This window comes from Acomys russatus, chromosome 9 (assembly GCF_903995435.1).
Source record: "Acomys russatus chromosome 9, mAcoRus1.1, whole genome shotgun sequence".
Taxonomy (NCBI): Eukaryota; Metazoa; Chordata; class Mammalia; order Rodentia; family Muridae; genus Acomys; species Acomys russatus.
Genome location: NC_067145.1, coordinates 53007248 through 53020558, shown reverse-complemented (window position 1 = coordinate 53020558; position 13311 = coordinate 53007248). Strand labels below are relative to the sequence as shown.

At 46.3% G+C, this 13311-nt stretch overlaps 2 protein-coding genes across 3 annotated transcripts in view; both read left to right on the top strand.

Annotated features, from left to right (window-relative positions):
* Prpf18 (pre-mRNA processing factor 18) overlaps positions 1–13311 on the top strand; it is an 807949-nt gene that overhangs the window by 160599 nt on the left and 634039 nt on the right. The gene's annotated exons all lie outside the window — the stretch shown is intronic.
* Positions 1–13311, top strand: part of Camk1d (calcium/calmodulin dependent protein kinase ID) — a 389294-nt gene that overhangs the window by 356360 nt on the left and 19623 nt on the right. For both annotated transcript variants that reach the window (XM_051151349.1, XM_051151348.1), the window contains exon 6: positions 1093–1168. In XM_051151349.1, the coding sequence (XP_051007306.1) occupies positions 1093–1168 (76 nt within the window). The remainder of the gene's footprint in view (positions 1–1092; positions 1169–13311) is intronic.

Below are 13311 nucleotides of genomic sequence, written 5' to 3'. Positions count from 1 at the left end.
TCGCCTTCTCAGTGTGCTTGTGTCTTCCCCTACAGTGTGGGGGTGAGTGTCATGATAACAGTGTTTCCCCAAGGATGTTTGGGTAAGGGATCCATCTAAATCCCATAGAACACACAGTGCTAGGCATAGCGAAGACTTTAATCAATGATTCCGGTTCTGCTTTTTCTACTTTTGTAATGGTTCCGGAACTTGTGTACTAAAGATGTCTCAAGAGATATGTTTAATGTGGAAAGGAGATTTCACTGGTCAGCAAGATCCACTGCCTCATATGAACTTTCGCATTGAGTGCCAACTGCACCAGATGCTGTGGGTCATTGGCAGCAGGTGGATACCTGGCCCTGAGCTGCGGCCACAAGGCTAGGAACACTGGTGTCAGAGCTGGTACAAAATGAACCCAAACCCCAGGGATCAGTAGCTCTTGAAGAAGTAGCATAGCAGTCCCCCTACTCCATAGAGGAGCGGGCGAGAGTGCCGATAGACAAGTCACCGGGACCCTCAGAGGAAACAAGAGCATCTCCAAGCTGATCCCTTTCTCTCTGCTGTGCCATAGGCTCCATGAAGGCACAGGGGAGTGCTCACTACCTTTGTCCTCATGGCACCTCACAACCCGCCTCCTCCCTTGCAGGAGCCAGAAATGCTATTCCTGAGTCACTTTGAGGGCACAGCTCATACTCCACACCCCAACTGAGAATTACCAACTCAAAGCAGTGTTAACTGAGCTATGATACTTAGCACAGAGCACCCGCTGATCAGTTGTTGGAATATGATTTCTGGACACACCCATTTCATGATTATTATTTTTACTTAGAGAAGCAAACAAATGGGTCGTTTTTATTATCTATTTAAATATCTTTGGGATGTGGGGTTGAGCTTGAACCTGGACTTTGTGCAGGCTGAGCATGCATTCTGCTGTTGATAATTCAGGTTCCTAGCCACCACCAGCCACACTCAATTTTTAGACTCATAGGTAGCTGAAAATCGGAATAGCCAACAAGGAACGACAGAAATCAAAGAATGAAAAGTTTAAATAAATGTCGCTGGCCCCAGGCATTTATGTCATCAGGATTGTGAATCTTCTTTCCCTGTCCACAGCTCCCGAAGTTCTCGCCCAGAAACCGTACAGCAAAGCCGTCGACTGCTGGTCCATTGGGGTGATCGCCTATATCTTGTAAGTATTGCTTACCACTGTGGCTCCCCGTATCCTTTTGCTGGACTGTGGCTAGACACGTATGACACAGATTTTTATCATTCAGAGAGTGTTAAGGTCATGCTCTGCAGCACCACCACTGCCTATTTCCAGAATGTTTTCTTCTTTCCAAAATGAGACTCTTGAGCAAATACCAGCTCCCCACCCCCCTCCTCAGCCCCTAGTAACCTCCTGTCTGTCTTTGGGAACCTGACATCTCTGGGGGCCTCATAGAGGTGGGCTCATGCAGCAGTGCTTCTTGGGTGATAGGCTTAGGTGATAGACTTGTTTCATTTATGCTGTCCTCAGAGTTCATCCATGCTGAGCCCTAGGTCAGGATCTTCTTCCTTTCGTGGATGACAACCAACTTTTTGTAGCACCCCAAGTTCATCTTCTCACCCATTGGTGGACAACTGAGTGGATGCCATCTTTAGACTTTTATGCATGATGCTGCTGTGGCCATGAGTGTAAAAATATGTACATGGCTCAAACTCTTGCTTTCAGTTTGGGGGAATGTATGAGTCCAAAAGTGGAATCAATATTTATATATGACAATTCTTTGTCTAACTATGAGAAAGCACTAGCAGTGTGTATAGCAAGGGGCCACTTTAAGAATACATTCCTAGCAGCCATGCTCACCTTTCACACCAACATTACATCTTTTAAAATGTGTAGCCAGACAGACATGGGATGCTCACCTCTAATCTTAATGCTTGGGTGGTAGAGGAGGTAAGCAGGCCTCTGTGAGTCTGAAGCCAATGTGGCCTTCATAATAAGTTTTGAGACAGCCAGGCCTATATAGAGAGACCCTGTCTCTAAAACAAAAACAACAACAACAACAACAACAAAAATTAATTTAAAAAAAAAGCCATCCTAATGGGTGGGATTTTGATTCTGATTTTCACCTCCCTGTTAGCTAATAACAGAGAATCTTCTCATTTGCCCTCGTGGCTTTGGAGGGGGTGATTTGAAAGCCTCTGTGAAAATACTAACACAGCTCCAGAAGAAATCACAATTAGGAAAAAAATGAATGGAAATCAAAACACATGGTTTGAATTCCTCATTTCCTGTGAGAGGCCCTACCTCCTTGATCCAGGAAATGTCTCCTAGCCCGTACCCTCCTTGCAGCTATTTCAGGATTATCCGTGCTGTCTCTTATCACTGGGCTTTGTTTTGCCTGAGTCTGCTCTAAAGCCATTTTTAATTGCAGTTGTATTTGCAAATATTTATTATATGATAGGCTTTTATAGCAGGTTTAGCCCAACTAGCTTGTATAATTGCTAGGAAATGAAGTTCCTCTCCTGACTGTCCCCCAAAGGAAATGGCGTTCTTTACCTAACAGACATCCCCAGCCAAAGACTAGAAGAGACTCTGATGGCAGAAGCTTCTGGCAGTACATGGCATCCTTTCTCTTAGAACTGCAAACGCCTCTCCCCTCGTGTTCACTCTGTCTCATTACCTAGAAAACAAACTATCTTTCTACAGGAACATGCAAGTGGGCAGCTTCTGCAGCCCAGTGTGGACTTGGGGTGACAGCTCCTGTGGGTTCATGTCATTGCCACAGGGGAGTTTGTCTCACTGCAACACACCCCATAGGGCTCTCATCTGTGGAAATACATGAGTGCTAAGACTAAGATATTGCACTCCTATATGTCTTCGTTTTCTAAGCATGTCAAGCATTGCTCTGGTTTAACTGGGAAACGTGCCCTGCACACTCCTAGGGTTCCGATTGGTTGGCACTACTTTAGGAAATTCTAGAAGCTCTAGGAGGCGGAACTTGGCCGAGGGATGTAGTTCAGCGGGGGTATGTCCTTGATGACTCACTTACCCTAGCACCATTTCACCTCCCTCTATTTCTACCTAACCGTAATGAACTATCAAGGTGATGATGCATCCCTGCATTCGCGTTGGGCCTGTCAGGTGTATCGCTCACAGATGTGCAAAGGTAACTACTAATTGCTACTGCATCTTCTGCGCTAGTTTCTTGCTTTAGGGGAAGAATGGGATATAATTTTCAGAATTATATAACAGTCTTGAGACTCTAATAACAGCTGTAAAACCAGCCCCCTAACAAAAGCACACACAGGCAGTTAGACCTGGTCCTGGGTAAACAGACAGTTCCAAGGACCCAGTGTTATTCAGCCTGGCCCCATAAAGTCCAGCTGCAATCCTCCTCAGAGGGTCTGACTCTCCCAGCTTGACTGGAAAGCTCAAAAAAGGACATGAAAGACTAGCCCTTTCTTGCCAATAGGAAGTTTATTCAATGTCTCCCTGGGCTTGCCAGAGCTCTAGACACCACCAGGAAAAAAGGCAGCCCTTGTCCACCATCTTAGGATCTGACAGAGTCATGAAATCAACCTGAGGGTATTTTTCTGGGGAAGAAAAAGAAGAGAAAAACCACCAAGCATGAGCTTATTTGGTTCCTATTAAGATAAAAGTCAAGAAATAGGGTATGTCTTCCTTTAAGGCCAACGTGAAATACTGCATTGTGTACCATTTCTGTGGGCACCTCGATACGCCATGGTTCAGACATACCCAGATACACGTCATATCTGCACCTCGGAGCTTTTCAAAATTCCATCACTAACCATGTTGATATATTCTAATGTGTTCCTAACCATGGTCCAGGGCACATGCGACTAAGCGCCTACTGCCAGTCTGCTCCTTGGTGGGAGGGCAAGGACTCTCTTTTCTCCTGGTGGTGTCCAGAGCTCTGAGAAGCCCAGGGAGACACTGAATGAACTTTGGGCATTTTTGTTACATCCTCTGAGGTGTTCAGGTGTCAGCTGGACGTCAGTAGCATACTCCTGTAATTTTAGCATCTGGGGGGCCAAGGCAGGAGAATTGGGGGCTTAGTGCCTCCCTGGGCTATTTACAAGACACTGTCTAAAAACTACCTAGGTATAGTTTTCTATGTAACTATGTATAATTTTCTATGTAAACTTCTATATAATTTTCTACACATATATGGCTTTGTGTAGAAAAATGTAACTTTGAATTTAACATTAGGGATTTTTTTTTTAAATTCACTTATGAGTCCAACTTGTCTGGCTGTGTATGTCACTAGCACTCTGGTAGAGTTACCTGGTCTTTTCCATTATTATATCTCTAGCACCTAGGTCAGTTCCTAGTCAGAGAACACACTACGAAAATAGTGATCATTGGCCCTGGTGCTAACACACTGGAGGCTGCTGGTCTCATTTACTCAGTCGGAGTCCATGGAACGGAGCAGTCGTTGAGGATGGGGCTATTTGGGGGTGGGAAGGTCTGGAGAAGATTAAGAAGCAATGACAGAACACCCAAACAGGGGAGGGATGCAACCAAGGCTAAGTGTACTCTGGTGCTTGGAGGGCTGGTGGTGTCTCCCTATGACGCGCCCATGGCCTAAGTTGGTAGGGAGAGAGCGCAGAATTGGCTCTAGGTTGAACCAGAAATAACAGTGGAACTCAGCCAGGCCTTTGGAAATGCTTCAGTCAGTAAAGCAGGTCCGCTGCCCACTCAGGGCCTGAGCTTGGCTCCCTAGCACCTGTGGAAAACTAGGCATGATGGGGTACACCCACAATACCACTTCTGGGGAAATGAAAGCAGGTGGACTCTCATTGCCTAGCTGCACTGGCAAATCTGTGAGCTCCAGGCTCAGCCACAGACCCTGTCTCAAAAAAGGAAGGTGGGAAGTAATTAAGGAAGATAACTGAGGTCCACCTCTGACCTTCACATGGATGTGCACATAGCAACATGAATGCATGTATGCAACACATAAAAACACACTCAAATAAAATTTGTGTGTCTCAATCTCAGGCTCTTGGAACTTCAGCTTTTCTGTTGATCCACCACATGTAGCCACCCCGGCCCCTATCCATTGTCTGAAGAGCGCACACAGCTATGGATCAGGCTGAGACCAACAAAGAGAAACCAGCTTTCTCAGGGGGTCACCAAGACCCTTACTCTTCTCCATCAGAGTGAAAAAGAAACCAGCCTCTTCCAGTTTTTGGAACACTGCCTTATTATTTTCAATCGATCAGCCTGTTACACTGAAGTATTAGACTACATAGAGAGAAAAAAATGGCTGAGACAGACCACATCACCACATTTTCTTCTCTCTGCACACCACGTAGACATTGCTCATTTTGCCAGTGCAGATGCTTGCTAAATCGCCTCTCTCAGAGTCTCCTTGCTCATTTCTCTGTTATCCATCATGTGGAGAGAGAAATGGCTTATCTGTCAAGGCTGTTCATTGTTTCTAAGCACACTTGATGGGTCCTGATGCTGCCGGGGGCTGTGCTCTGATGCTGAGGATTTACAAGAGGCACCTTTGCTCACAAAGCTTAAGCTTATGAGAAAGATAAAATAGTGTGTGCTGGTGTCCAGTACAGTGGGCTTCCCCCGGCCAAGATAGTACCAATGCCAAGGAAATAAATTTCCCTTCCGGAGATGTGTGTGAACATCTCATGGGCCAACCTCACACTTCAAGGAGATTAATGACTGTTTCCTTGAATTATGCTCAGAGATGCATCATGCTGTGCAGGAACCTGCTGGCTCTCTGCTGAGATGAAAACTGACAAATATCCTAGGGATGTTCACACTCCCAAACCAAGGAAATCAGGCAGATCAGAGACAATGGAAGCAAACTGGACAGACTCAGCTAGACCTACCATAACCTCTGACCTGTCTGCTTATGTTTGAAGAAGCCATAGGCAAAAATAAAACATTCCTCTTGCTTTTTCCCTGGCCTCCCACATCTTTCACTTCTTCAGACTAGAGCACATAAATATTGTTGTACCTATGTTGTGTGTACAGCTTAATTATCTCTTAAGAAAGTAGCAAAAAAAAAAAAAAAAATGCTTCATCTGCATACAGGTGGGTCCATTTCTTCACACAAAGGCTGATTCTTGCTGTGGTAGTCCCAGAAGTTGACAGCTGGCTCTTTCTGGAATATATATGTTGCAGGAAAGGAACAAGAGACCAAGTGTCCAAGGTAGAGATTGTGACATAACTGCAGGGTCCCAGCTTAGGCCACAGTATTGGGACGGTGATTCCAACCCTCCTTGTACCAGGCAGCTTAATAAACAAAAGACTGCTTGCTGCTGCCACCAGCAGGCTGTGGCCATTGTGTGACACCCTGAACTTTGCATGGTGGAGCCTGTCACATCTTTCAGGTTACCCTCAATTCTCCCCCCACCCCCATTTAGACTGTGCATATGGAAATGTAAGAACTAAATTAGGCTGTAAACTAGTGCTGCATGCCTGTAATCCCAGCTACTGGGGAGACTGCGGCAGGAGGCTGGCTAGTTCAAGGTCAGGCTTGAGTAACTTAGAACCCATATGAAAAATAACGAACAAAGAGCTGAGGATAACTTACAGTTAGGGTGCTTACCTAGTCTATGTGAGGGCCTGGCTTCAGTCCCCAGTACAAAAGAAGGAAGGAAGGGACTGAGGAAAGAGGCAGAAGGGAAAGACAGGAAGGGAAGGGAAGGGAACGGAAGAGAAGGGAAGGGAAGACAAAAAAAATGATGTCTCCAAGGACTGACAACCTGTGTGCATGGAATCACAATGAGCAGGCTCAGAATGGACTTTTAAAAAGTAAGCATCCATTTTCTGAATCACAATGAGACCCATGACCCCCCCCCCCCCCCCCGGGGTCATGGTACATGCATAGCAACAAGCATGCTCCCTCATCTAGAAAATGATTCACTAGAAACAAACTAAAGCCAAGAAGCTCTAAGGCAAGAGTTTTCTGTGCAGACATGAGTTCAGGACAGCAGAGATGGGTCTGTGGAAGCCAGCTCACCCTCCTCAGTGAAGAGATACATGGCTGGCCAGCGTATAGCTCTCACTCTTATCAGGGCAGAGTGGCCTGAGCTGACCAGTCCCTTCCTGCCCTCCTTTCTCTTGCTTTAAAGGCCAAAACCAGTCACCTTCTCTCTCCTCCTGTCCTTTTGGCATCATCCTTTTTGGTTCACTGGGCATCACTTGTTTAGGATAATCCTACTTTGCTTTGGCTTGGTTTATTGGTGGCATTCTGGTGTGCTTGTGTGCCAGGGACTTGTAGAAAGGCTGCCCGGCTCCACTCTGTCCTTTGTGAGAAGTGGGTCCCGTGGATGCTCAATCCCATCCGCGGCCTGAGAGCACCATTAGCTCTAGTCTCTGCTGAAAATCCTGCCTGACCAGCAAGGGAAGCTCTCTCCCCAGCTCAGGGCAAGGACCAGTCAGGTCTTCTGTGCCTATTGGTTTAGCCCTATCTCAAAATATCTGACTCCAGTAAGTGGGTGCAGGGTATGCAAAGCAGTGAGGAAAGCGTGCCATAGGCATTCATTTGAGCATCAGAGGTGTGCATTTTGGATGGCAATGGACACAACTCCTTGTTAGTGATGTCAGGCAGAGTCATCTCCACTGTTATCTGTGGCCCTGCACTGGAGAGCATGCGGGGGATGGAGAAGGCAGAAGAGAATTGCTGGCCTCTGCTATTCCTAAACCGAAATATGTAGCTCTGGGTCAGATGGAGGAACATCGAACTTCCTCTACCCTCTTATTATCATCTAGGAACAGTCGTTAATGGAGCAGCTAAATGCTTTGGGATGTTAGCCTGGGGAATGGAGGGCAGGGGATTGACAGGCCTTCGCTCTACTAACATTTATGGAGCCTAAACCATGTCGGGCAATGTGATGGAGTGCAGAGATGGCTCTATTCCTGCCCTGGCCATGGAGGCACTTGCTGCCTGCTGGAAGGAATGGACAGCAAATGTATAAACTGCTCTCTAGTCTTGCTGGCTGTCAGGAGGTGAGAGGCCAGTGCTGCAGTGGATCCTGGGACTGAGCCAGGAAAGGCCTACGGCTGTTGCACAGAATAGGTGACAGCCACCCGGCATTGGAAACTAGGAAGAAATATGCCAGGAAGAGCCATGCTAGGCTCTGTCTTTAAATAGGGCCTCCAACACCACCATGTAAATTGATGGTTTATCCCTCGAAGTCCAGTTTCCTAAGGAACTGCTGAAGAAGTGTGATGGTATATGACAGTTATTCTAGTACTTGGGAGGCTGAGGTAGGAGGATTATGAGCTTGAGCCCAGCTTCAGCTAAGTCCTGAGGTCTTTTCTCAACCTCACCCCATTCTATCCCATTCTTGCTAAGAGGGAGGGGTTTCCTGTGCTTGAGAAAAGATGTTCTGTTGAACTAGGAACATAATTTTAGAATCACAGTTTGAAAGAGTTGAGCTACCTTCCAACTATACAGATTCTAAACTTAAAGATGGTAGGGAGAATATAGTCTCCTTGAGCTGGGGGAGAGAAAGACCTGAATTAGATCACCTGAAGAAACACATGTGGGTGTGTGCGCACACACATATTGGGGGTGGGGAGAGAGAGAGAGAGAAGAGAAGAGAAGAGAAGAGAAGAGAAGAGAAGAAAGAAAGAAAGAAAGAGAGAGAGAGAAAGAGAGAGAGAGACATCACACACACACACATACACACACACATACACACACACACACACAGACCCACATAAAATTGTACCATGCATGCACAAATACATAGATCAAAATGAAATATGATCTTTAAATTATCGGGATTTTTAATGTCTTTAGCGCAATACTAAACACACAGAAGAATCAAAGAGATCTTCATTGCATTTTGAAACATTTGTAACAGGGAATGTATAGAAGCAGGAAAGGGGTGGTACATATAGAGAGAACAAATAAAACAAGTGCACAGAGAAGAAAAGGTCAGCGCACTATGAGGTGACAGGATGGCAAGTGTCTAAGCAGTGCTGTGACTGAGAGTAGTATGGGTAGAGATGGGCGGGGGAGCTCACATCACCACATTAGCAACATCCTGGTGGAGATGTGGAGATGTGTGGGAGCATATGATGCAACCCCAAATAACAGTGCTCCTGAGGCTTTTCCAGATTCTTGTCTCTTGGCCATGTACTAAGAGGCTAGAATTATGTTTTAGTCAGCCACAAAGTGCATTGTGAGAGCTTGGGGGGTGGGGGAGTGGCAGGACATAGTGGGATGGACATCAAGAGCCTACGGACCATGGAATGCAGAATCCCACACATACCCCAGATAGGACTGCTGATCTGCATAGATGCCTGTCTGCCAATCATCAGAACTAGAAGGAAAAGAGACTGGGGGCTTGAGGAGACTAGGAGATTAGCAGGGAGGAAAGAAAGGAAGGGAGGGGAGGGAAGAGAAAGAGAGGAGAGGAGTGGAAAGGAGAGGAGGGGAGCAGAAGGGATTGGAGAGGGGAGGGTGGAGGAGGAGAGGGAAGGGGGGATTGGAGAGGAGAGGAGGGGAGAGGAGGGGAGGGGAGAGGAGAGGAAGGGAGGGGAGGGGGACGGAGAGGAGAAAGGAAGCCAGAGTAACAGAAAGATGCACAACTCTAGTTTGAAATTCCTGCCAGGCTGCAGCATCCTTGCTTGGCACTGGAAGTTAATCGCCTCCACATTGGATGTCTGCGCTCCTTTGGTGCTTGGATCTGAAGAATGTTCTTGAGAGAACTAATTTCATCATCAGCAGAAGTTGTACCTCATAGCCTTACTCGGTATTCCTGGCTGTGGGAAGCTCTCCTCGCTCCTCTTTGTCTGTGGCGTGCCTGTTCCACAGCGAGTGTGAGTTGTGTTTGGCTGGGCTAGAGGAGTCTCCAGCCTCTTTGATCATCCTGTTGACTTCCTCAAGATGGTGTCCATGTGACTAATGTAAGATTCAAAAAAGCTGACCCCCGATGGGCTGTAACGCTCAGAGCATTTGTCCTTCCTCTCCTCCTTCCTCAAGTCCCAATCTTCAGTTCCAGATGTGCAGACAGTGCTTCCTTTCCCGCTTTTCTTTCTGCCCCCAACTCTTTCCCTCATCTGCTTACCCATTCCCAACTCTCAAATCATCATCCAAAGAGGACATAGCCAGAGCCTGTGCATGCTTTTATTACGTGAGCCTTCCCTACTTTTTCCCACCTGCTCTTTTCTCAGGACATGAGGACAAAGATTGGGGAGTGTGCATACTCAAGCCAACGTGCACAGAATTGGGTTGTCATATTGTCATAATTCACACCTCGCTGACCCTCTGGTCGAAAGCCAGATAGTACACATTCAGCCCTGTTCTGCTCACTAACGGGCACTGGGAATAAGTACAAAAGACGTATTTGCTTTCTAAAAAGCTTTGTTTTATTTAATTATTTTGAAAGTCAGTCATATCCAGAGTAAAACAAATACAGCTCACATCCCTTAACACACCACGAATTCGCTCAATAAGACTTGTTGGGTTTCTGCCAAGGGTCAGTCAAGACAGAGAGACACACAGTGGTCCCTGTGCACCAGCAGGGGAGTCCAGAGGATGCTCAGCCTGACACACAGAGCCTGAACTGGCCTTATGTGGCTTAGCTAGTTCACATATATATGGGTGAGGGACAGTTCAGTCAATTTTTTCTATATTTTTTATTCTTTCTTTGAGATATGGGTGCTCTTCAGGCCACCCAACCAACTTCATGTCCTCTTCCAATTAGTGTTGCCCATATGTATATCACTATGAGGCCATCCAGAGGGGAATGGGCAACCTGCCTGTGGCCACACTGTAGCCATTAACTTCCAACAGGCCGGCTCTTCTGCTAGCATGGACTTTCGAAGCCCCTCCCACCTCCAGGCTGGAATGTCGACTGGCTTGGTTTTGTGCAGATAGCCAGAGCTGTTATGAGTTCAAAAGTGTAACATTCATATAATGCCCAATGTCAGCGCTTCGCGATGCTCTTCCCTGTCCTTTATCTCCTACCTTCTCTCTTTTCTCTCTTGCATGATGTTCCCTGTTGGCTCAGATTCAGAGGCTTCCAGGATTAAATGGATCTGCTGCTTTAGGCCTCTGGTCAGATGGTGAAAGAAACCACTCATCTCATGGCCACACAGCAAAAGGAAGGAGAGGTGTTGCTGGTGTGGTATTTTATGTAAAATATCCAAAATAAGTGTCAGCCTGCAGAAACACACTCTCATGTACTTAGAAAATTCACTATGTATATAACACTGTTCCCAAATGCTCTATCCAGAGATGTTCCAGAACAGTCTGCCTTGTCCCCTCAGATTCCACAAGGTCTTATCAGGGGAGCCCTTTTTCTTCTTTGTGTTGCTTTGCAGCTCTTGACAGGCACATCGTTCTGAACTCGGCTGATCTGAGTATATTGGAATTTGGATCAATATAGACAGAGATTCATTTTTCTTCAATCCCGCTCTCCCATAGACGGGCTGATAGTGTCCCTCGCCAACTCCCTCAGTCTGGCCTGAAGGAAGGCAGTTGAAGAATATGAGTTATTGCCTTTCTAACTACAGGCACCCGTGGTCAGTCACGTGGCCTCATCTTAACTCTGTTTCCAAATCTATCATGTACAAACTTCATGACATTCTGACTTCAGAAGCAGATCAAGAAAGATAATGTGTCTGGTACACCCCCATGTCTGGTACACCTCCATGTCTTGTACGCCCCCATGTCTGGTACGCCCCCGTCGTTACTATGCCATCCATGGCTGGATACCCAACAGCTAACATGATTTGGCTCAGAAGGACTTACAGAAAGAGTTAAACAAAACCCTCTTCTGCTCTTTAAATTGCCCAATTGTTCATGCATTTATCTTCCTCGCCTGGAAATTGAAAAGTGAAAGGCTTTTCTCCTTAGAAGTATCCATCAATAAGGCAATGTGTGTAAGAAATGAGCGTTAGTCTTCACTGTGCACTTGAGGAGATGAGAATCGCCTTGGAATCTCATCTCAGAGTATCTGTGAGGGTCCTTTTCCAGAGGTCTAACTGTAAAGAGAAGAGAAGGCTCACCCTAGACCGGGCAGCACCATTCTGTGGGCGGGGGCTCCAAACTGACTAACAAGGAGGAAGTTAGCTGAGCAGAAGCATTCACCTCTGCCCCGCCCTGTAGACTCAGTGTACCGATGCTCCTCGCGTTCACATTGCTGCATCTGCCCCACTATGGTGAATCATACTCTCAAACCAGGAGCCAAAAAGAACCCCTTATTCCTTAACTTACTTTCATCGGGCATTTTGTCTCAGCAGTGAAAAGGTTTCTAATGTGTCACCCAGTGCCTGGCACTTGATAAACGCTCGGTGAATGATGGCTATTGTCACTAACATCTACAAGACATGCTCGGCGAGATTAGTTTACTTGCTTTAGAAAACCAAATGTTCCCTTTGTCCCATTTAAGTGAAACTGGATTTGAGGACTTTTTAGAAAGCAAGAGACTCAGCCCTGTCTTGTTTATTGCTATATAGTGAGCATTTTGTACAATATCATTGTTCCATACCTCTCTGTAGAATTGGATCAAAATGGCCTTTATTCTTCTAGGCCAAATCCTCACCCACATGCCCAGGTTTGCCACAAGCTGTGTCCCAGTGTCTTAGAGAGGAGCAATGACTTCTGGACACCGGGATACAATTCTAAGACTGTGATGCCTACATCAAGTGTACTTTAAGGTTTTGACTCAGGGTCTCAGGCTGGGAGCTTACCACCTCTCTACCCCCTGTGAGTTCTGCTATCAGTGGGATAGTTAGCATCTGATGGAGCATAGTGCCAGGCACCAGACAAATGGGAGCTTGGGTGATATTTGTTGAGGTCCCCGTGCACATTCCTGTTGCCTTGGAGAATGTCATTCACAGCAGATTCTGTTGGCCATTAGGATGCTTCACTGCAGAAATGAGATAAGTGAAAAATTACTGTCCTTGGAGAAACATGGTAGGAATTGTCTTTTCTGGGCAATTTTACTCATTTTAAAATGTTCAACCTTACTTAGGGTTGGGGGTGCTAGGATCAAAGCCAAGGACTCATTCATGCTAGATGCACATAGTCTCCAATGGACCTGTACCCCTAGTGCAACTGACTGCTTCTGCCTATTAGAGCGTCTGCTGTGGCAATATGCTCAGACGTGTCTGCCTGCACGTGTACATACGAGCATCAATGTTTCAAATGAAGCGTTTTCTGTTTATCAGAGAACAATAGAGAAATACGTATTGAATCGTGTTGAGTAATAACACAGGACACCGAAGAGCCCGCCATAATGGCACACAACTGTAATCACAGCTCTGGGGAGGATGAGGCAGGAAGACCAGGAGTTCAAGGCTATAGTGGGGTGCTTTCTCCAAACCCTAAAAATATA